The sequence below is a fragment of the Anomaloglossus baeobatrachus genome, chromosome 4 (genome assembly GCF_048569485.1).
Source record: "Anomaloglossus baeobatrachus isolate aAnoBae1 chromosome 4, aAnoBae1.hap1, whole genome shotgun sequence".
NCBI classification, from domain to species: Eukaryota; Metazoa; Chordata; class Amphibia; order Anura; family Aromobatidae; genus Anomaloglossus; species Anomaloglossus baeobatrachus.
This window is the reverse complement of record NC_134356.1, coordinates 667,010,969-667,033,538: the sequence shown is the minus strand read 5'-3', so window position 1 is coordinate 667,033,538 and position 22,570 is coordinate 667,010,969. Positions and strand designations below refer to the sequence as shown.

The 22,570-nt window shown below is 41.1% G+C and overlaps 1 protein-coding gene across 1 annotated transcript in view; it reads right to left on the bottom strand.

Annotated features, from left to right (window-relative positions):
- Nucleotides 1–300: 300 nt before the first annotated feature.
- The window catches only part of LOC142304352 (complement C3-like), a 183,472-nt gene continuing 161,202 nt past the window's right edge, over nt 301–22,570 (bottom strand). Inside the window, exons 34-41 of the mRNA XM_075346657.1 lie at nt 21,434–21,521; nt 16,668–16,757; nt 16,249–16,354; nt 13,545–13,634; nt 8,013–8,096; nt 4,575–4,658; nt 4,098–4,236; nt 301–527 (exon numbers count right to left, since the gene is read on the bottom strand). Coding sequence (XP_075202772.1) covers nt 386–527; nt 4,098–4,236; nt 4,575–4,658; nt 8,013–8,096; nt 13,545–13,634; nt 16,249–16,354; nt 16,668–16,757; nt 21,434–21,521 — 823 coding nt within the window. The 3' untranslated portion in view covers nt 301–385. The remainder of the gene's footprint in view (nt 528–4,097; nt 4,237–4,574; nt 4,659–8,012; nt 8,097–13,544; nt 13,635–16,248; nt 16,355–16,667; nt 16,758–21,433; nt 21,522–22,570) is intronic.

Below are 22,570 nucleotides of genomic sequence, written 5' to 3'. Positions count from 1 at the left end.
TTCCTGAGTCACTTGGGGCATCTGTGCAAAATTTTGTGATTGTAAATGCGACGGTGCGGATTCCTTTAGCGGGCATAGATACACACACATACATACACACATACACTCAGCTATATATATATATATATATATATATATATATATATATATATATATATACACACACATATCTGCAAAATATGTATATTTGTACCTTTGTCGACATAAAAGAAGAAGGGCCCAGGCACAATTACTTGCGCAGGGGCCCCAAGCGGTCAGTATCCACCCCTGTAATGAAGCAACCTTAAACAATTGGACAGGAAGAAACTTTATTGATTTTTATTAATCCTAAGCTCATACAATGAGAATATTAAAAATGGAAAGATGATGGTGGTAACCACAAAATCTATTGTAAACAGCCACGAACTTCCAATTCATCTGTAAACTTGTCAAAGTCTTCACACAGCTCGTTGTACTCTGTTCTCTGGCATTCCCGCTCAGTTGGCCACATCTCGATCCATGTGTCTTTAGTTATCATGTAGAAATATCTTTAGGAAAATTACATTTTTTAAATTATCATTGTTGGACCAGCCACAAATATGTTGAAAAAGCTATTGACAGTTAAAGGGATATTGCCATTTTATAAAGTGCAAATATGCCAAGAGGAGATACCATTACTTTATGATATATGGATGGTGTCTGACATTTGCGTCATGTATCATTCTCAAAAATGAAGGGTGCTGCATTCCTGGTTGAGCGCTACCTCTCCTTCAAAGTTTTTTACATTCAGAAGGGAGTGTAGGGTGATGCTGTTAGCCCTGTTCTAGGTGATGTTCCCCTCGTGTAGGCTGACCTCTTCATTTTCAAGATCATTGGGTGTTCTAGCTGGTTATCAAAAATAGCAGGGACCACATGCTGTTTTTTATATTTAAATAAATAATTTTTAAAAAATGGTGTGGTACCTTCTCTATACTTGATAACCAGCCTAGGTTAAGCAGCCAGCTGAGGTTTGCAGGCCGCAGTTGTCTGCTTTACCTGCTCTGATTATCAAAAATAGCGAGAACCCCACGTCATTTTTTAAAAAAAATGTATTCCTTATCCAGATTTGTTTGCAGGGCAGTAGTTCTGCTCTTACCTCCATTTTGCTTCCTTTTGTAGCACCCTAGCACTTATTATGACCATTTTAAAGCACAAAATCTTGGGTCCCATTGACTTATATGGGGTTCGGGATCTTGGGTCAAGTTTAAATCCCAAATAGAACTTTTGATTAAAATACAGCCAAACCTGGCGAATCCAACCTCCCCGGGTCTGCTCGCGCCCACGTAGAGCTCACGTCAACGCTCACTTGTCTAGTACGCTGTGAAGCTATGTCCGGTGTCTTCCTTTCTCCAGCACACAACATCTTATCAAGACATCTTCTCTTTGTGACCAAGCTTCTGATGCTGAGATGGCCTCTGATGTCATTATGTGCATTGCACAAAGTACCGCCCACGCTTCAGGAGATGCTCTTCATGATGTCTGAAGCCTACTTGATACCAGAAGCAATTGTACAGAGAGAAGATGCCTGAAAAGAATGTCAAGCGTGAAAGGAAGAAAGAACTTCCCAGAAAATCCAAAGGAGGGCTTCCTTCCCTGGGTCTTAACAATCCAGAAAAATGGCAGCCAGGGCATGAAATAAATCATAAAAAAATGAACTACCTGATTCTGTCATCACTATCTTTTTTTCATATCATGGTTAGAGAAGAGCGACCTTATGGAAGTTTGGTTTGGCAGGTTCAACTGGACTTCAGATAAAGTTCATTTGAGACTTGTACTTGACCTGATCTCCAATGGAAGTCACTAATTTGGCAGTTTGGGTCTCTGCCCATATGCAACCAGCCATAAAAAGATCACTTGTGGGGGCGGGTAGGTGAGTTTTTCCATTTTTTTATGCACACTAGATCACTTTGACGTTATTGTTACCTCCAGTGTGAGCCGTTCAAACACTGCAAGTGACCCACACTGGGCTGAGCAAAGAGTGTACCCAAGCACAACAATACTCGCACTATTGGTCAACATACGAAAAGCATCCGAACTCCAAACTATGTATTTTATAAAGTCTGTGTTTGGTACACACACCGAGCCTTGGGATCACTCATATTTAGTCAGGATGGGTTATTGAATTTAGACTTTTTTTTGTTACTAAGTATGATCTACTGCTATATCTATGACAAAAGTAAAAATGAGGGGAAATATTATAGTAAGTTAAATCCAAATTAGATGGTTGAAGGCATTTAAAGGGTTAACCCAAGTCCTTTAAATGTATAATAATCATAAATGAAGTCTAGAACTCCAGCAAACAATCCGATGTAACTGTAGTTTATTACATCCAAGTCACGTGAGACAGAAGCAGCCACGTTTTAAGATCTTCTCTGGATTTTGAATATGGCTCTTTCAGTTCAAATTTGGAGAGAAAAGGGCTAACAAACCGCACTGCCGTAGAAAGGAGGATCCATGTAGAACGAATGATTTTATTTGTATACGCGTTTCAAAGCCTTATGGCTTCTTCCTCAGAGCAAAGGTATATGATTTTGTCCTGAGGAAGAAGCCATAAGGCTTTGAAACGCGATGACAAATAAAATCATTCCTTCTACATGGATCCTCCTTCCTACGGCAGCGTAGTTTATTAACCCTTTTCTCTCCAAATTTGAACTGCATCTCCACGTGGGTTCTGCTGCAGCCATATTTACACCATTACAGTGGTTGTGACTCTCAAAACCACACCAGGTGAGTCTACCCTTACAGCACCTTTGCTAACAGTGTTTTAGGATAAGACCCTATTTGCGCTTACTGTCTCTATCAGCAATTTTAACCAAATATGGCTCTTTGTAAGAGTTTAAAGAGATTAACATTGATGGCCTATCCCTAAGGGGTACTTTGCACACTGCGACATCGCAAGCCGATGCTGCAATGTCGCACGCGATAGTCCCCGACCCCGTCGCAGCAGCGATATGTGGTGATAGCTTGCGTAGCGAAAATTATCGCTACGCCAGCTTCACACACACACACTCACCTGCCGTGCGACGTTCCTGTGGCCGGCGACCCGCCTCCTTATTAAGGGGGCGGGTCGTGCGGCATCACTGCGACGTCACATGGCAGGCGGCCAATCGGAGCGGAGGGGCGGAGATGAGCAGGATGTAAACATCCTGCCCACCTCCTTCCTTCCGCATATCCTACGGAAGCCGAGGTGACGCCGGTAGGAGATGTTCCTCGCTCCTGCGACTTCACACACAGCGATGTGTGCTGCCGCAGGAGCGAGGAACAACATCGGACCGTCGCGTCAGCGTAATTATGGATTACGCCGACGCTGCACCGATGATATGATTACAACGCTTTTGCGCTCGTTAATCGTATCATCTAGGCTTTACACACTACGATGTCGCATGCGATGCCGGATGTGCGTCACTTTCGATTTGACCCCACCGACATCGCACCTGCGATATCGTAGTGTGCAAAGCCCGCCTAAGATCGGTCATCAATGTTTGATCGGTAAGGAAGGGACACCCAACATCCCTGCCGATTGTATTATGTGCTGAAGCTGCTTGGTTTCAGAGCTGCAGAGCACAGCTCTGTCCATGGCTGACTATTGAATATCCGCACCCTAATCAAATGTACAGTATAGGGGCAGATATGTAGTTCTGGGTCATGGCTACTATTCTCTTGACGGTACTGTGCTGTCCGGCTCCGGAACTGAGTAGTTCTAGCTGGCGGCACCAGAAACAGCTGATTGGGTGGCTTGGGTGTCACACCCTTGCCAATTATTCATTTATGACCTGTCCTGCTGGTGGGTCATCAATGTTGAGCTCCTAGACAATCCCTTTAAATTAGTAGTTTATTGAGTTCAAGTCTTTGGAATCAAAAGCAACAGTGACATTAGATTTTTTTTTTACTGAAATGCTGCTGTCTACATTTTTGATAATGATATGCTACTATAATATTCCTTTTACGAGACTACACAGGCAGTAGTTATGGCAGACCTAGTAGCCATGTCTATTCTGTGCTTTGTTATTTGGTACATATAATTGTTCCCAGATATCCCAATATAAGAATCTTAATTCACTATTTTTGCTGTCACTTACCCAGTAGAGCCAACGTTCCATAGATCTTTGTTCACTCCCCAGATAAGATAGTCTCGGCCTACTTTTAAGTCTAAGGCTTTTTTACATTTAGTGTGGCTAATAAAATTACGTTTTCCATTAACGCCAACTATATCCGTCCCTGAAAATGAAAAAATTAAAAATAGTAAGTAACATATAGCTTAAGATTAATGTTGTGTTAATAGTTTGGCTTCAAATAGGGAGCAAAGGATTATCGGAATATATACAGTATATAATATCAGAGATTTGGATCATTGTTTTCATAATTTTTTCACTTTTTCTCAATTGCCATGGAAATAACTTAAATTTTACAACTTTTCTCAAAACCTATTTTTTACAGTAGACTAAGAAGGAAGAAACAAAATACAGGTTTGCAAAATAATAAGGATTTTCTTAATAGTATATGTAAAAATATTAATTGATAGTATAATGATAATACATGCAGAAAGTGTTATTTACCTTCTTTAATGACTGTTTTAATTGTCATCAAATAGTTGTCATAGTTATCTTTATTCTCTATGGAGGTCAGAGTCGTTTTAAAGACTGGAAAGAAAATATTTGTAATCAATTTATAATATTTCAATGAATATTGCATGATACAGTATACATGAAGACTATATTGACCTTTGATACTAATCAGATTAGTTGCATTTAAAATAAAACATTAAGAAACTTTACAAACTCTTTTGACTAAAGCAAAAATGTCTACCTTTGTGTGATTATATCTCCTATGTAGACCAGTGTGTCCCTACAGTTGCGAATTATGTACCACTTGTGAAGCTGTCTACTTCTAAGGTGGGATTCATACAAGACCTATGGTCCTTGAGAAGGTCTTAATGTTCTCCTGCCACAAATGGAGCCTCCAATATTGGAAAAGACACAAACTATATGTATGAAAAAGTATGTGCCCTCTCCATATTACACCTACATCCCATTCTAATTTCATACATATTAATATTGAGTTGGTCTCTCCCTTTTGTAGCTATAAGGGGTTCCTCACTTCAAGATTTTGGAGGCGTCTGTGAAAGCTTTTGTCCATTCATCAAAAACTTATTTTGAGGTTGGACACTGATAATGGGGAGAGCCCAGGTTCACAATATCCATTCTACTATGTCTTAAGTATATTGGATGGGGTTGATGCCTGGGCTTTGTGTGGCCAATCATGTTCTGTCATCAAACTACCCCAACCATATCTTTACGGATGTTTTGCATTGGGAACAGTGACAGGAAATGAAAAAGGACTGTTACCATGCAGCTGAAAGCGACAAGTGTCCAAATGTTTTGAGCTGAAGGAATGGAGATAACAGAAGAAAACAAAGCCTATAGAATTATTTCAACCAAACGGTACAGCTGTCACAATGCAGACAGGTGGATAACGCTTTTCTTGCACACAACATAAACCAACTTCATCCATCATATACCAGATAGAGAAATGTGATCCATCACTGCACAGAACATGTTTTCACTACCTTAGTGTCCAGTGCTGGTATACAGCTGCTATGTCATGGAAATCCATCTCATGAAGCTTCTAAGAATGTTGTGTCTGTGCTGATATTAATACAAGATGAGGTTGGAACACTTTATATCATGTGGTGTTCTGCTCTACACTCACTAGGTGTCATGGCGGAGTCGGACTCTGTGAACGCAGAGTCCGACAGGCAACCTGTGGTCTATTAGTTGTTCAGCCAAAGTCGGACATCGGCTGTTTCATGCTCACTGCTCACCACTCCAACAGGAATAAATTCCTGCTGGCTCGTGAGCGCTGCCAGGAGCTCAGTTTACTAATGACCACTCACAGCCGCCTCCACCCTTTATAAGGTGCTGGATCTCATCACTGATAATAGCTCCAGTTTCAGCGATTCCGGTCTTAGCTTGTGATCCAGTCTCTCGTGGTCTGTGGTGTGATCTTGTGTGAATTGGAAATATCCCTGTTGTCAGTTTATTTCCTCCCTGTATGTTATTTCTTCCTGTGCATGTATTGTCTCTCCCCTGGGTCTTATTGCAGTGTGAATGTGTTTTGGTTTTTCTCTGTCTGCATTATTTGAGGGGTTTGTTATTTTGTTACTTTGGTCCTGGTCCTCCCCAGGGGTGGGGGAGAGGGAGTGTTAGACTAGGGTTCGAACAGGAGTTAGGGTCACGCTGGTGATCCAGACAAGGCTACCATCAAGAGTACCTCTGGTATAAGTGACAGTATAGGGTCCCCAGTTTGAGGGCCGTCTAGGTGCCCCTGCTTCAGTTACCCATCACTCCTGTGACACTGAAGTTAGAAAGTCAGAGGAGCGTTGGTGACTTTTAGGTCCCTAAACACTCGATAGCCCCACTCTAACTTTTCATGGCTGAGTTGCTGCATGGTGGGAGGCCAGAGGAAAACCTGAATTCAATGATAAAGATGTGTGGCCCAATACATCTGTCCATATGGTAGGAATAGGGATCATGTTACAAATTTTGCATTGGTGCACAGAGACTTCAAATGCCATTGGGATTGGAGATAATATGTATTTATGGTTTGACCTCAATACAACTTCCTTTCCTTTGGCAAAATGGGTCAGAAGAGAGATTTGATGGGCTCTGAAAAGTCCTAAATTGTGAGATGTCTTGCAGAGGGATGCAGCAGTCTTGAAATTGCCAAACTTTTGAAGCGCGATCATTGAACAATCAAGCGTTTCATGGCAAACAGCCAACAGGGTCGCAAGAAGCGTGTTGGGCAAAAAAGGCGCAAAATAACTGCCCATAAATTGAGGAAAATCAAGCGTAAAACTGCCAAGGTGCCATTTGTCACCAGTTTGGCCATATTTCAGAGCTGCAACGTTACTGGAGTATCAAAAAGTACAAGGTGTGCCATACTCAGGGACATGGCCAAGGTAAGGAAGACTGAAAAACGACCACCTTTGAACAAGAAACATAAGATAAAACGTCAAGACTGGGCCAAGAAATATCTTAAGACTGATTTTTAAAAGGTTTTATGGACTGATGAAATGACAGCTACTCTTGATGGGCCAGATGGATGGGGCAAAGGCTGGATCAGTAAAGGGCAGAGAGCTCCACTATGACTCAGACGCCAGCAAGGTGGAGGTGGGGTACCGGTATGGGCTGGTATCATCAAAGATGAACTTGTAGGACTTTTTTGGGTTGAGGATGGAGTGAAGCTCAACTCCCAGACCTACTGCCAGTTTCTGGAAAACAACTTCTTCAAGCAGTGGTACAGGAAGAAGTCGGTATCGTTCAAGAAAAACATGATTTCATGCAGGACAATGCTCCATCACATACATCCAACTACTCCACAGCGTGGCTGGCAACTAAAGGTCTAAAAGATGAAAAAATTATGACATGGCCTCCTTGTTCACCTGATCTGAACTCCATAGAGAACCTGTGATGCCTCATAAAATGTGAGATATACAGGGAGGGAAAACAGTCCACCTCTCGGAACAGTGTCTGGAGGCTGTGGTGGCTGCACGCAATGTTGATCGTAAACAGATCAAGCAACTGACAGAATCTATGGATGGTCGGCTGTTGAGTGTCATCAGAAAGAAAGGGGGCTATATTGGTCACTAATTTTTGGAGGTTTTGTTTTTGCATGTCAGAAATGTTTATTTCTAAATTTTGTGCAGTTATATTGGTTTACCTGGTGAAAATAAACAAGTGAGATGGGAATAGATTTGGTTTTTATTAAGTTGCCTAATAATTCTGCACAGTAATAGTTACCTGCACAAACAGATATCCTCCTAAGATAGCCAAATCTAAAAAAAAACACTCCAACTTTCAAAAATATTAAGCTTTGATATTTATGAGTCTTTTGGGTGATTGAGAACATACCTGTTGATCAATAATTAAAAAAATCCTCTAAAATACAACTTGCCTAATAATTCTGCACACGGTGTATTATTACTGTGATCTTACCGTAATCCACTCCCGGTTCACAAGCCTTATTTAATCGAGCGAGAGCGTTCACTTCCTCCAACTGTTGCTGCATAAAGCAATTCTCTGAAAATTCAAAAAAAAATGTGTAAATATTTTACATTTACAAAACAAGTTTCAAATATAAAAACACCTACAATGCCTACAAGTAGTATTCAACCCCCTGCAGATTTAGCAGGTTTACACATTCGGAATTAACTTGGCATTGTGACATTTGGACTGTAGATCAGCCTGGAAGTGTGAAATGCACTGCAGCAAAAAAGAATGTTATTTCTTTTGTTATTTTTTTTTTTTTAAATTGTGAAAAGTTTATTCAGAGGGTCATTTATTATTCAACCCCTAAAACCACAAGAATTCTGTTTGGTTCCCCTAAAGTATTAAGAAGTATTTCAGGCACAAAGAACAATGAGATTCCCATGTTTGGATTAATTATCTCTTTTTCCAGCCTTTTCTGACTAATTAAGACCCTCCCCAAACTTGTGAACAGCACTCATGTTTGGTCAACATGGGAAAGACAAAGGAGCATTCCAAGGCCATCAGAGACAAGATCGTGGAGGGTCACAAGGCTGGCAAGGGGTACAAAACCCTTTCCAAGGAGTTGGGCCTACCTGTCTCCACTGTTGGGAGCATCATCCGGAAGTGGAAGGCTTATGGAACTACTGTTAGCCTTCCACGGCCTGGACAGCCTTTGAAAGTTTCCACCCGTGCCGAGGCCAGGCTTGTCCGAAGAGTCAAGGCTAACCCAAGGACAACAAGGAAGGAGCTCCGGGAAGATCTCATGGCAGTGGGGACATTGGTTTCAGTCAATACCATAAGTAACGTACTCCACCGCAATGGTCTCCGTTCCAGACGAGCCCGTAAGGTACCTTTACTTTCAAAGCGTCATGTCAAGGCTCGTCTACAGTTTGCTCATGATCACTTGGAGGACTCTGAGACAAACTGGTTCAAGGTTCTCTGGTCTGATAAGACCAAGATCGAGATCTTTGGTGCCAACCACACACGTGACATTTGGAGACTGGATGGCACTGCATACGACCTCAAGAATACCATCCCTACAGTCAAGCATGGTGGTGGCAGCATCATGCTGTGGGGCTGTTTCTCAGCCAAGGGGCCTGGCCATCTGGTCCGCATCCATGGGAAGATGGATAGCACGGCCTACCTGGAAATTTTGACCAAGAACCTCCGCTCCTCCATCAAGGATCTTAAGATGGGTCGTCATTTCATCTTCCAACAAGACAACGACCCAAAGCACACAGCCAAGAAAACCAAGGCCTGGTTCAAGAGGGAAAAAATCAAGGTGTTGCAGTGGCCTAGTCAGTCTCCTGACCTTAACCGAATTGAAAACTTGTGGAAGGAGCTCAAGATTAAAGTCCACATGAGACACCCAAAGAACCTAGATATCTTGGAGAAGATCTGCATGGAGGAGTGGGCCAAGATAACTCCAGAGACCTGTGCCGACCTGATCAGGTCTTATAAAAGACGATTATTAGCTGTAATTGCAAACAAGGGTTATTCCACAAAATATTAAACCTAGGGGTTGAATAATAATTGACCCACACTTTTATGTTGAAAATTTATTAAAATTTAACTGAGCAACATAACTTGTTGGTTTGTAAGATTTATGCATCTGTTAATAAATCCTGCTCTTGTTTGAAGTTTGCAGGCTCTAACTTATTTGCATCTTATCAAACCTGCTAAATCTGCAGGGGGTTGAATACTACTTGTATTAGGGGGACAGATAGGGCAATCTGTCACAAGGACAGGGATCGCCGAACAGTGTGTTGTCTTCCTGGCGCTCGAGTTCGGCACATCGCTGATCGGGTTGACAGATTACTGGGAGGGGCTGGGGAGGACCCAGCGGTCATTGTACACATTGGCACAAATGACAAAGTTAGAGGTAGGTGGAAGGTCCTTAAAGATGATTTCAGGGAATTAGGTTGTAAGCTTAAAGCATGGACCTCAAAGGTGGTATTTTCGGAAATACTACCTGTGCCACGAGCCACACCAGAGAGGCAAAGAGAGATCAGGGAGGTTAACAGGTGGCTCAGGAATTGGTGTAGGAAAGAGGGTTTTGGGTTCCTGGAGAATTGGGCCGACTTTTCAGTTGGCTACAGATTCTATGCTAGGGATGGGCTGCATCTTAATGGGGAAGGTGCAGCTCTGCTGGGGCAGAAAATGGCTAGAAGGTTGGAGGAGTGTTTAAACTAGGAATGGGGGGCGAGGGTATTCACTTTATAGAAGGGGAATGTAGTGCAGATAGTGACCAGGGCACAAGTAATGAAATTGGGGGTGGTACGGGGGGAAGGGTTAGGACAGTTAATACAGTAAGCAGGAATACAGGTACAGAGTCATACGTAACGTGCATGTACACTAATGCCCGAAGCCTCACAAATAAGGTGGAGGAATTAGAATTAATATTATTGGAAGAAAATTATGATATAGTGGGGATATCAGAGACATGGCTGGATGAGAGCTATGACTGGGCTGTTAATTTACAGGGTTATAGCCTATTCAGGAATGACCGTACAAATAAGCGAGGGGGAGGTGTGTGTCTATATGTAAAATCATCCTTAAAACCCATCCTGCGTGACAACATATGTGAGGGTACTGAGAATGTAGAGTCCCTATGGGTGGAGATAAGGGGGGGGAGAATGAATAATAAAATACTGATAGGGGTGTGTTATAAGACGCCGAATATTATGGAAGAGGTAGAGAATCTCCTCATAAAGCAAATTGATAAAGCAACGAGTCTCGGAGAGGTAATTATTATGGGGGACTTTAACTATCCTGATATAAATTGGGGAACAGAAACTTGCAGTTCCAGCAAAGGAAATAGATTTTTGATAACAATGAAAGATAATTACCTTTCACAAATGGTACAGGACCCCACAAGAGGGGGAGCACTACTAGACCTTGTACTAACCAATAGGCCAGACCGCATATCAAATATACAAGTTGGGGGTTACTTGGGGAATAGTGATCACAAAATAATAAGTTTTCATGTATTCTTTAGTAAGATGTCTAGTAGAGGGGCTACAAGGACACTAAACTTCAGGAAAGCAAATTTTAAACGGTTGAGAGATGATCTTAGTGCAATAAACTGGGATGATGTACTAAGTAATAAAAGTACACAAAGCAAATGGGAGACTTTTATGAGCATCCTGAATAGGGCTTGTGCAGAAAATATACCCTATGGGAACAAACATGCTAGAAATAGGAGGAAACCCCTATGGCTAAATAGAGCTGTAAGGGAAGCAATAAAAGAAAAACAGAAAGCCTTAAAAGAATTAAAGAGGGTAGGTAGTAATGAGGCATTATATAATTATAGAAAATTAAATAAAATATGTGAAAAGCAAATTAAATTAGCTAAGTTTGAGACAGAGAGACTCATTGCGAGAGAAAGTAAAAATAATCCTAAAATATTCTTTAACTACATAAACAGTAAAAAACTGAAAAGCGATAGTGTTGGCCCCCTTAAAAATAGTCTTGGTGAAATGGTGGAAGGGGATGAGGGTAAAGCCAACCTGCTGAATGACTTTTTTTCTACGGTTTTTATACAAGAAAATGCCATGGCAGATGACATGACCAGTGATACCATAAATTCACCCTTGAATATTACCTGCTTAACCCAGCAGGAAGTACGCCGCCGCCTCGAAATCACTAAGGTTGACAAATCTCCGGGCCCGGATGGCATACACCCCAGAGTACTACAGGAATTGAGTTCTGTGATAGATAGACCATTATTTTTAATCTTCTCAGATTCCTTAATAACAGGGTCGGTACCGCAGGACTGGCGCATAGCAAATGTGGTGCCAATATTCAAAAAGGGGACAAAAACTGAGCCGGGAAATTATAGGCCGGTAAGTTTAACCTCTACGGTTGGTAAAATCCTTGAGGGTTTCTTGAGAGATGCTATCCTGGAGTATCTCAAGAAAAATAACCTTATGACAGAGTATCAACATGGGTTTATGAGGGATCGATCCTGTCAAACAAATTTGATCAGCTTCTATGAAGAGGTAAGTTCAAGTCTGGACCAGGGAAATGCAGTGGATGTTGTGTATATGGACTTTTCAAAAGCTTTTGATACAGTGCCACACAAAAGGTTGGTACATAAAATGAGAATAATGGGGATAGGGGAAAATATGTGTAACTGGGTTAAAAACTGGCTCAGTGATAGGAAACAAAGGGTGGTTATTAATGGTACGTACTCGGACTGGGTCTCAGTTCATAGTGGGGTACCACAGGGGTCAGTATTGGGCCCGCTTCTTTTCAACATATTTATAAATGACCTTGTTGGGGGCATGCGGAGTAGAATTTCAATATTTGCAGATGATACTAAACTCTGCAGGGTAATCAATACAGAGGAGGATAATTTTATATTACAGGGAGATTTATGTAAATTGGAGGATTGGGCTGAGAAGTGGCAATTGAAGTTTAATGTAGATAAATGTAAGGTCATGCACTTGGGTAGAGGAAATAACATTTATGATTATGTACTTAATTGTAGAACACTGGGTAAAACAGACACAGAAAAAGACTTGGGTGTATGGGTGGATGGTAAACTTCACTTTAGTGGCCAGTGTCAGGCAACTGCTGCCAGGGCTAATAAAATAATGGGATGTATTAAAAGAGGTATAAGTGTTCATGAAAAAAATATAGTTCTACCTCTGTACAAGTCACTAGTGCGACCGCACTTAGAATACTGTGTACAATTCTGGTCACCGATATATAAGAAGGACATAGCTGAACTGGAGAGGGTGCAGAGAAGAGCGACCAAGATTATTAGAGGAATGGGTGGGCTGCAATACCAAGACAGGTTATTAAACTTGGGGTTATTTAGTTTGGAAAAACGAAGGCTTAGGGGGGATCTAATCACAATGTATAAATATATGAGGGGACAGTACAGAGACCTTTCCAAAGATCTTTTTACACCTAGGCCTGCGACTGGAACACGGGGGCATCCGCTACGTCTTGAGGAAAGAAGGTTTAATCATAATCACAGACGAGGATTCTTTACTGTACGAGCAGTGAGACTATGGAACTCTCTGCCGCATGATGTTGTAATGAGTGATTCACTACTAACATTTAAGCAGAGCCTGGATGCCTTTCTTGAAAAATTTAATATTACCAGTTATGTATATTAGATTTTATGACAGGGTATTGATCCAGGGAACTAGTCTGATTGCCAGATGTGGAGTCAGGATGGAAATTTTTCCCCATTGGAACTTGTTTGCCACATTGGGGTTTTTTTTTGCCTTCCTCTGGATCAACATGTTAGGCTACGGGTTGAACTAGATGGACTTAGAGTCTCCCTTCAACCTTAAAAACTATGATACTATGATTGTAGGCACTGTACATACAGAAAAGTAATGTACAAAATCTTTAGACACTATCATCCATTCACTATTTCTTAAAAACGTTCGGGGTTGGCAAGTATAACTGATTGGTGAAAACATTGGTGACATGAAATAAGTCTATATTTTTTTTTTGTGGGGGGGGGGGTGTCTCTGATACCTTCTGCGCAGCGACACACTTCTCCTTGGCAGATTTTGCCCAGTAGTTTGCTGTTTTCATCCACATGGTAGAATTTACTGCAACGATTTTCTGTTGGGTAAAAAAGAAAGCATATACGAACATATTCTAATAAATCAAGATCATCTGCAATATTATTGATCGTAGTAAGATTTTCTCAAAATATCAATGGATTAGAAAAAAAGTTCATTGATGGGCTGATCACCTTATGTCTAAAGGGTGCTTTACACGCTGCGACATTGCTACCGATATATCGTCAGGGTCACATCATTAGTGAAGCACATCCGGCGCCAGTAGCGACATTGCAGCGTGTGACAACAAGGAACGACGATCAACGATCGCAAAATCGTTCAAAAACAGCTCCTTACCTTAATACATCGCTGTGTGTGAAGCCGCAGGAACGACGAACATCTCCTTACCTGCGTCCACCGGCAATGTGGAAGAAAGGAGGTGGGCGGGATGTTACGTCCCGCTCATCTCCGCTCCTCCTCTGCTATTGGTCGGTCGCTTAGTGACATTGCTATGACGCCGAACGCACCGCCCCCTTGAGGGAGGGATTGTTCGGTGGTCACAGCGACGTCGCTGACAAGGTATGTTCGTGTGACGCTGCTGTAGCGATAATGTTCGCTACGGCAGCAATCACCAAATCTCGCACCGACAGGGGCGAGTGCTATCGCTCGCGACATCGCTAGCAATCGCTAGCGATGTCGCAGCGTGTAAAGCGGCCCTTAAAGAAGCTCGGTCAAGCCATGCTTTTTATTACAAAAAAATAAAATATAATACTACATAATGACCTTTCCAGAGATTAGCAAACCATGTAATACATGGTCACCTATAGTCAACTATGATTGTAATTGTAATATGTGATCAAGCCTAGTCCATTAGAGTCAAGGTTGCTCATTTTTCATTCTTGTTTAAGATTAGCGAGAGATCTAGAAAGGGAAAAAGCATTTTAGATATATCTGTGTAAACAGAAGGGTAAATTTGGAACCCTCTCAGACTTAATGCTCATATTATCCTATTGGCGTTTAGGTTGTATAATGATACTGGAAAAACACTTAGGGGTCGATTCATCAAGACTGGCCTAGTGCCAGCTCTTGACCGACTTTATATTTATTATGAAGCGCACACCACTTTATTAATTTGGTGCTTCTTTTCTGTACTGTGGGAGAAAAGCTCTTGGAGTAGCATTTGTGCTCAAGAAAATGGCGGCACATCTGATGAATTTGTTGAAGGGCATGGTCACACCCTGCCATGCCCTGACTTCTTCCATTTCTGCCCATTTTGGAGGGGCTGATCCAAGGGGGCGTGAAAATATGAAAGGTCACAATTTTTTTGCGTTCAACTTAAGTCGTTGCAAAAATTTTACCACTCTTCAAAGCTTTGATGACACATTTGTGGTATAAAAGTTTTGCAAAATTGTAGAAGGGTTGTGGTAGGATTATTCCCACTTGTAGTACAGTAGAGTATAGTATAGTATAGTATAGTATTGTATAGTATAGTATAGTATAATAAAGATGCGAGATCTCTTTTATTCCTCCCTTTATTTCCCTTTTCATAGTGGCAAGCCAGCCAGGAGAGGAAGAGAGAGGCAGAGGAAAGAGAACCTCATAGGACATAAGGCCTGGTCATGTGACCTAGAATCCTCTCCCCTATTATTGGCTGCAAACTGTGATGTCATAGGGGCATGTGTATAACCAGGTGTTGGAGACTCCTCCCATCTACAAATGTAAAGAAGTCACACCACACGGTCTCGTTTGTCCAGCCAACCATCTAAAACATAGACTTAGGGGTACTTTGCACACTACGACATTGCAAGCCGATGCTTGCAATGCCGAGTGCGATAGTACCCGCCTCCGTCGCAGCAGCGATATCTTGTTTTCGCTGCCATAGCGAACTTTATCGCTACGGCAGCTTCACATGTACTTACCTGCCCTGCGACGTCGCTCTGGCCGGTGAACCGCCTCCTTCCTATGGGGGGCGGGTCGTGCGGCGTCACAGCGACATCACACGGCAGGAGGCCAATAGGAGCGGAGGGGCGGAGATGAATGGGACATAAACATCCCACCCACCTCCATCCTTCTGCATTGCAGCCGGGACGCAGGTAGCAGCTGTTCCTCGCTCCTGCGGCTTCATACACAGCGATGTGTGCTGCCGCAGGAACGAGTAACAACATCGTACCTGTCGCTGCAGGGAAATTATGGAAATGTCGGACCCAACACCGATCATACGATAACGACGCTTTTGCGCTCGTTAATCGTATGTAAAAGGATTTGCACGATATCGACTGTGACGCCGGATGTGCATCACTTTCGATTTGACCCCACCGACATCGCAGCTGCGAAGTCGTAGTGTGCAAAGTACCCCTTACACTTTAACAAATAAACGGCTGCACTCTGAAATGCTAAGGAGTGCAGCTGTATATTTGTTAGAGCATGTGTCATATTCAGCATGCACCTGTTCACATTTGTCTGTTAGGAAGTGCCATAATCTTTTTCATTTTAGGCTTTGACTGTGGCTGAAAATCTCAATGGCACTGTGCTGTGGTGGTCCCATCATTATTTGCTAATTCACCTGCAAAAGTGTGGGGCCTAATAGAAAAGATGTTGTAAACTTTGGTGACTAAACTAAAAATGGCAGAAAGTGGTGGTGCTAGGTGAAATTTTTACCGGCATAAACTGCTTACCGGGAGAGTAGTAGTCATAAACAGTGACCGATCCTGGCTGAATAAGTCCTACTTTAAAGTACTGATGAAGGTTGAATTTCAGACACTCATCTTCCAAATGAGAAACCTAAAATTAAATCATGAATTAAACACAACTCAAAAAGAAAACATTCTCTAGAAACGGTTAAGGACTGACTACTCTAGAAATTTTTATAACTCTTCTTCAAAAATATTTCGGTGCTCTTAGAAATTTTTGCCGAATTAATGTTCTTTTACTTTTTTTAAATGATAAAAACAAAAATATATTCAGAATCAGATGTTGTACTCCATTATAGGCATAATACAATTCCCTTCCCATACTGTTAAAGTTTTTGGAATATCCATAAATTTCAAAGAAAAGCTAACGCAACCTGTCTATACAAAAATAGGCAACTTCTTACCCGATCGAGGTACATGATCAATGTGCCTTTATCAAATGCGCCTTTGTTGATTTCAAAGCTGGAGATGTATCGGTCCACTCCTTTTTTAAGCTGAAAATAGAGAACACATTTATCTTAACACCATAAGTATCCAAATCTAACAACAGTCAAAAATATATCTGCACCAACGTATGTGATATAATAATCAAATTAGCTCCAAATGTAAAATTGTTATATAAAGGGGATATCTAAAACATGATATTGATGAGCTATTCCTCGGATAAGTCATAAATATCATATCACATCAGATAAGATTCAATCCTTTTGTTCTTGGTACCAGCTGCTAAGCATTTAATAGAACAGCTGATAGGTGCCGGTGCCTGTGGGAGGGACCCTTATTGATCTAATATGGATGACGTCTCCGAAGAATTTCAAGGATAGATAATCAATATTGCATGCCAAAAGAACCCGATTTAAGACACTTATTTTAACCCATTTCCAATATCCGCTGAGCATTAACAGCCACCATCGGCAATCCTTAGACATGATCGTGAGGCACCGATGGGTTGTCATTAGAGTTGAGCGAGTACCTAACTATTCATACTTGCTATACTCATAACGAGTACTGTCTAATACTTGCGCATTTGTTCCGTAATGCACGTCAATGGGGAAAAACTTGCAAGTAACGAGTAACCCGAATGCCATACTATTCGTGCGAGTATCGAATAGTGCGGCATTCAGGTTACTCATTACATTGCAAGTATTCCCCATTGACTTGCATTGCACACGCTATTCGTAACAAATATGTGAGTATTAGACAGTACTCATTATGAGTATAGCGAGTACGAATAGAGGTACTCGCTCGACTGTAGTTGTCATGACAGCCTGGTGTCATCTGATGGCCCCTTTCACTGTGATGAGCGCACCTTTGAAGGTTTGGTTCGCTGGCAGCAAACGAACCAAACCTCCACTAGTCTGAACCTGGCCTGAAGAGGTTCGGAATAACTGATTTGCAATTTGAGTCTCGGCCCACACACAGCCAGCAATAAACAGATCACTTCTGGGAGCCGGTGGGTGGGTTTTTTCAATTGTTTTTTTTGTTACTCACTACATCCAATCATGCTGTTGTTACCCCCAGCCATTAAAACACTGCAAGCGGCTCTCACAGGGCTGAGCAGCAAACGTATTTGAGCACAGCATTGCTCGCACAAGTTAGGTTCGCATATAAAGCATCCAAACCCGAGCCCTGTTTTTATAAGTTGGTGTTCGGTTCGAAAGCCAGGTTCGGATTTGCTCATCTCTAGTCATGACATAGTTCCTATGAGCCCCGGTGTTCACAGGAGATTGTGATTTCTGCTGTACAGAGCAGTGACGATGCATTGCACAAGCTATCAGACTGTGTTATCTTCAAGTCCCCTAAGAATACTCGTAAAACAATAAAGTGTAAAAAAAAAAAGTTTTAAATTACAAAATTGAAAAACACAAAAGTTCAAATCCCCCCCTTTTGCCCTATTGAAAATAAAATAATTAAAATTAAATATAATACACATATTTGGTATTGAAATATTCAGAAATTCCTCTATCAAAATCTAAAATAAAATAATCTGATTGGTAAAGAGTGTAATGACAAAAAAAAAATCAAAAACGCCAGAATTACGGGGTTTTTTTTGGGTCACCACAACATTGCAAAGAAAATCAATAAGAGGTGATCAAAACCTTGCATCTACCCAAAAATGATATAATTAAAAATGGCAGCTCAAGATTAAAAAAATAAGCCATAACTGAGCCCAAGATCCCAAAAATTGAGAACGCTATGGGTTTTGGAACACGGTGACAAAAGCGCTATTCTTTTTTGTGACAAATTTCTAAATTTTTTTGTACCACTTAAATAAAAAAGTACACATGTTGGGTATGTATGAACTCCTACTGACCTGTGGAATCATAATACAGGTCAGTTTTACCATTCAGTGAACATGGTAAATTAAAAAAAAAACGTAGAATTGCACTTTTTTTGCAATTTTTGATTTTTTTTCCAAATTTTCAGCACATAATGGGGAAGAATGAAAAATATCATTCAAAAGGACAACTCATCCAACAAGAAAACAAGCCCTTATATGGCTATATTGAAGAAAAAATAAAAAAAGGTATGGCTCTTGGAAGAATGTTTGTATCTGAAGGTCTACTGCAGACTCTGATGTCTGCCATAACGCTGCTCCATTAAAACTTAGCCGTTGGCTTGTCTTCAAAGAAGGCTGATTTTTTTCTGTATATATAGTACAAATAATCTGTTGATCTCTGGTCCCCTAAAGGGATAAAAATTTAAATTTAAAAAAAGTTAAAAAATGTAAAATTAAAAAAAAAATTTTTTTAATAAACCATTGTTTTTAATTAAAAATAAAGATATTAATAAACTAAAAAAAAACCTATAATATATTATCAGTGCATCCATAAATGTCTAATCTTTAAAAATTTTAAATGAATCATTCTGATAAGTAAACACCACAAACAGAAGATAATTCGTAACCCCAAAAGTGCTTTTTTTTGGGTAGGAGTAACATCACAAAAATGGAGCATGAAGAGATCAAAATTTTGTATCCGTCCCAAAATAGAATGTTAGCTTCACCTGCAAAAAAACAAGATCTCACACACCTCGATTGATAAAGAATTAAAAAAGTCACGTGTTGTGGAAAATGGTACTTGTATTTACCTGGAAAATGATGATATAAATTATAATTTATAATTTATAATTTAACAATATGTCTGTCTGTCTGATTCCATGTGCATGGTTATAAGAGTACTAACATCAGAGCGACTTTTCAGAATTATGCAAGTTGTCTCGTCAGGGAGGAAGTAGACGAACTGAAGTGCCATCTATTGGAAGTAGCAATCCTAAAACTCAAAAGTGACTCTTTAACAAGCTTTGTCATATGACTTAAGATAGGGAAATCACCCCAAAACACTGTGTCTGCAAATTGAGGTTCGTCTGATCTGGCATAAATGCTAGGTCATATGAAAAGGCTCGTTTTAGAGTCACTTTTGACTTTTAGGATTGCTACTTCCCGTAGTGGCACTAGAGTTCGTCTACTTCCTCACTGAAGAGACAATTGTAATACAGTGGAACCTTCGTTAATGAGAACAATCCGTTCTGGGACTGTACTTTTTAACCAAGTTACTCGTTAGGCAAAGCAAGATTTCGCATAGGAAATCATTGCAATGCAGACAATTCCTTCCACAACTTATTAAATGTCCCATCCTGGTCCCCTATTGTGCCATTCCACACACGTACAAACACACACAAACACACACAAACAAACACACATGCGCACACACATATTATGCTCACCTTACCTTCTGTTCTATCGCCGGCCTAGTTGTTCTTGTAGTTCACCGCTACAGGATGTGTATCGGGTAACCATTGCGATGAAGGAGGAACTTCCGCTGCCAGAGCGCTGACGTCAAAGGCAGGAGCCTCTTGCCTCTGATTGGTCAGCGCACTGCCTTTGAGTAGTGGCTTAAATGGATTGAAGAGAGGAGCGCATGTGAAGGATTTCAGGGGCAGTGTAATTGAGGAGGATGGAGCCGCTCACCTGGCGTGGTTGTGCACCCCTGCAAAACCGCGGTACAAGCGTGGGAGAGCTGTTAATGGTGCCAGGACGCTGATCCGGAGAAGTCCATTTGTGAAGACTGAAGTTTCACAGGGCGGTCATGTGACCGGACAACGGGGAGCCTGCACGCCGCTGGAGCTGATGAAAATTAAAGCCTCCAACCTAAAAGCTGCTCCTGCCGTGGATCCCACAAGGGGAAAATGGATCAAGAGAAAGTAAAATCACGGTCCGAGGGAGCGCTAAGGAGGACAGGTGAATAGGTGAGTTTAATTTTTTTTTCTCTTTATTCATTAACCTGCCACAACCTGGCCTCCTTAGCACTCCCTGGGACCGTGATTTTACTTTCTTTTGAGTAGTGTCTGATAGCGGAAGTTCCTCCCTGATCGCGATGGTTACCCGATACTCATCCTGTAGCGGCGAACTACAAGAACAATAAGGCCGGCGATGGAACGGAAGGTAAGGTGAGTATAATATGTGTGTGTTTGTGTGTGTTTGTGCGGACTGCAGGAGCGGGTTAGAGCGCGGTCGATGTATGGAGCTGAAAGTGTGTGCGGTGAGTATTTTACTCATACGGCAAAGGTTCCTCGTAAACTGAGTTACAAATTTACAGCAAGCTTTGCTCGTTAAGCGGAATACTCGCTAACTGGGTTACTCGTTAAGCGAGGTTCCACTGTATTTCCTAGAGGGGCATTTCAGCTATAAGACGCCACACTGGCAGACAAACTGTTTTGTCAGATCTCCGCAAGGAGAAAGGTTTTCCCATTAGACCCATTCTCATACAGCCAGATCAGATCTCATACTTTGCACTGATGAGGGGCAATCACCCTGAAACGCCGTGTCTGAAAGTTGAAGTTCTCATCTGGCATAAATCGTAAGTCATATGATAAGGCTTGTTAAAGAGTCCCTTTTGACTTTTAGGATTGGTACTTCCAATAGGTGGCACTAGAGTTCGTCTTCTTCATCACTGAAGAGACAATATGCATATTTCCCAGAGGAGCATTACAGTTATAAGTATCCTCACTTGCAGCTAGATTGGTTTGTCAAAGTTTTCCCCTTAGACCTTTTTTTATAATTAGACACATTTGTCTTTTTTTTATTAGGATTTAATTTAAAATTTAATCATTTTTTAAAAGGCAAGAGTGGAAATCTTTGACGTTGATGTTAAATCCAATTGGAACTCACCTTATTAAGCTCATTGGTATCTGGCGCATAACCGGTCATCATGGAAATCTCAAGGATTGTCATGGTGGCATCTTGGTTCTTAAGGAATCTGGCAATAAACAAAAAGATTCAATGTTTACTCAAATCCAGCAATTTCCTTATTTTTCACATTATTCATAAAAGGATATTTTACAGGATTCAAATATTTTTTTTTTTTGCCTTGGAACATCATTCTTATTGTTTGCATTAACACAATTCTGCATTCTTCTTGGGCATTAGCAAAAAAAAACATTAAAACAATATTATTTTGGAAATGTTTTTTGCAGTGAAGTGCTGATGATAAGTCATCCCTCACCTTTTATTGGATTTTTTTTTAAATTAAATTGAGTATTTCCTCTAATTACCGCTGTTCCATAGATTCTGGAACAGTTTTTTCCTCTCGCCAGTACATTTCGGTTCCAAAGTTATGCTCCCTGGAAATTAAGATGCAAACTTTCTCTTCAACCAACTGGGCATCTACCTCAGAACTTCTCTGTAGGCATGTGCTACACCTCAACCGACGATGGCCAACTAAAACACAGCCTTGCCCAAAAAGAAGACTGCGATATAAAGCGAAAATGTTCATCTTTATTTCCAGGAGATAACTTTAAAACAGAGTGGCTGAAAAATAAAAGAAATATTGTTCTAGAATCAGTGGAGCAGCACGAATTGGAGGGTTGGAAAAATTGCATCCAGCGATCCAAATTTAAATATTAACATTTATTGTAAGTCCATTAAAAACACAATGAACTGTGCAAAAAATTATGATGATCACATGGGTGGTGCATTTGGAATTGACAATTTCATGGGTTTATGAATAAGAACTTGTTAATTTGAAACACATCACGCATGTGATCATCATGATTTTTTGCACTTTTTGCACTCTGCATGGGTCACTTTTTTTTAAAGGTCTGACATGGGGTATGTGAAGACAGGACAGGGGTCCCTAGGCTGGCCACCAGACTTCAGACCCTGTGTTGGCCCTTATTTCGGAGGTAGGCTTGATAGTAGCCAGGTCCAAGCCCAGAGCTTCACCCTAACTCCTGTCTGAGCCTTAATCTTACTCCCCCTCTCCGCCACCCTTGGGGCAGGCCGGGAAACACAATGACAAAACCCCAC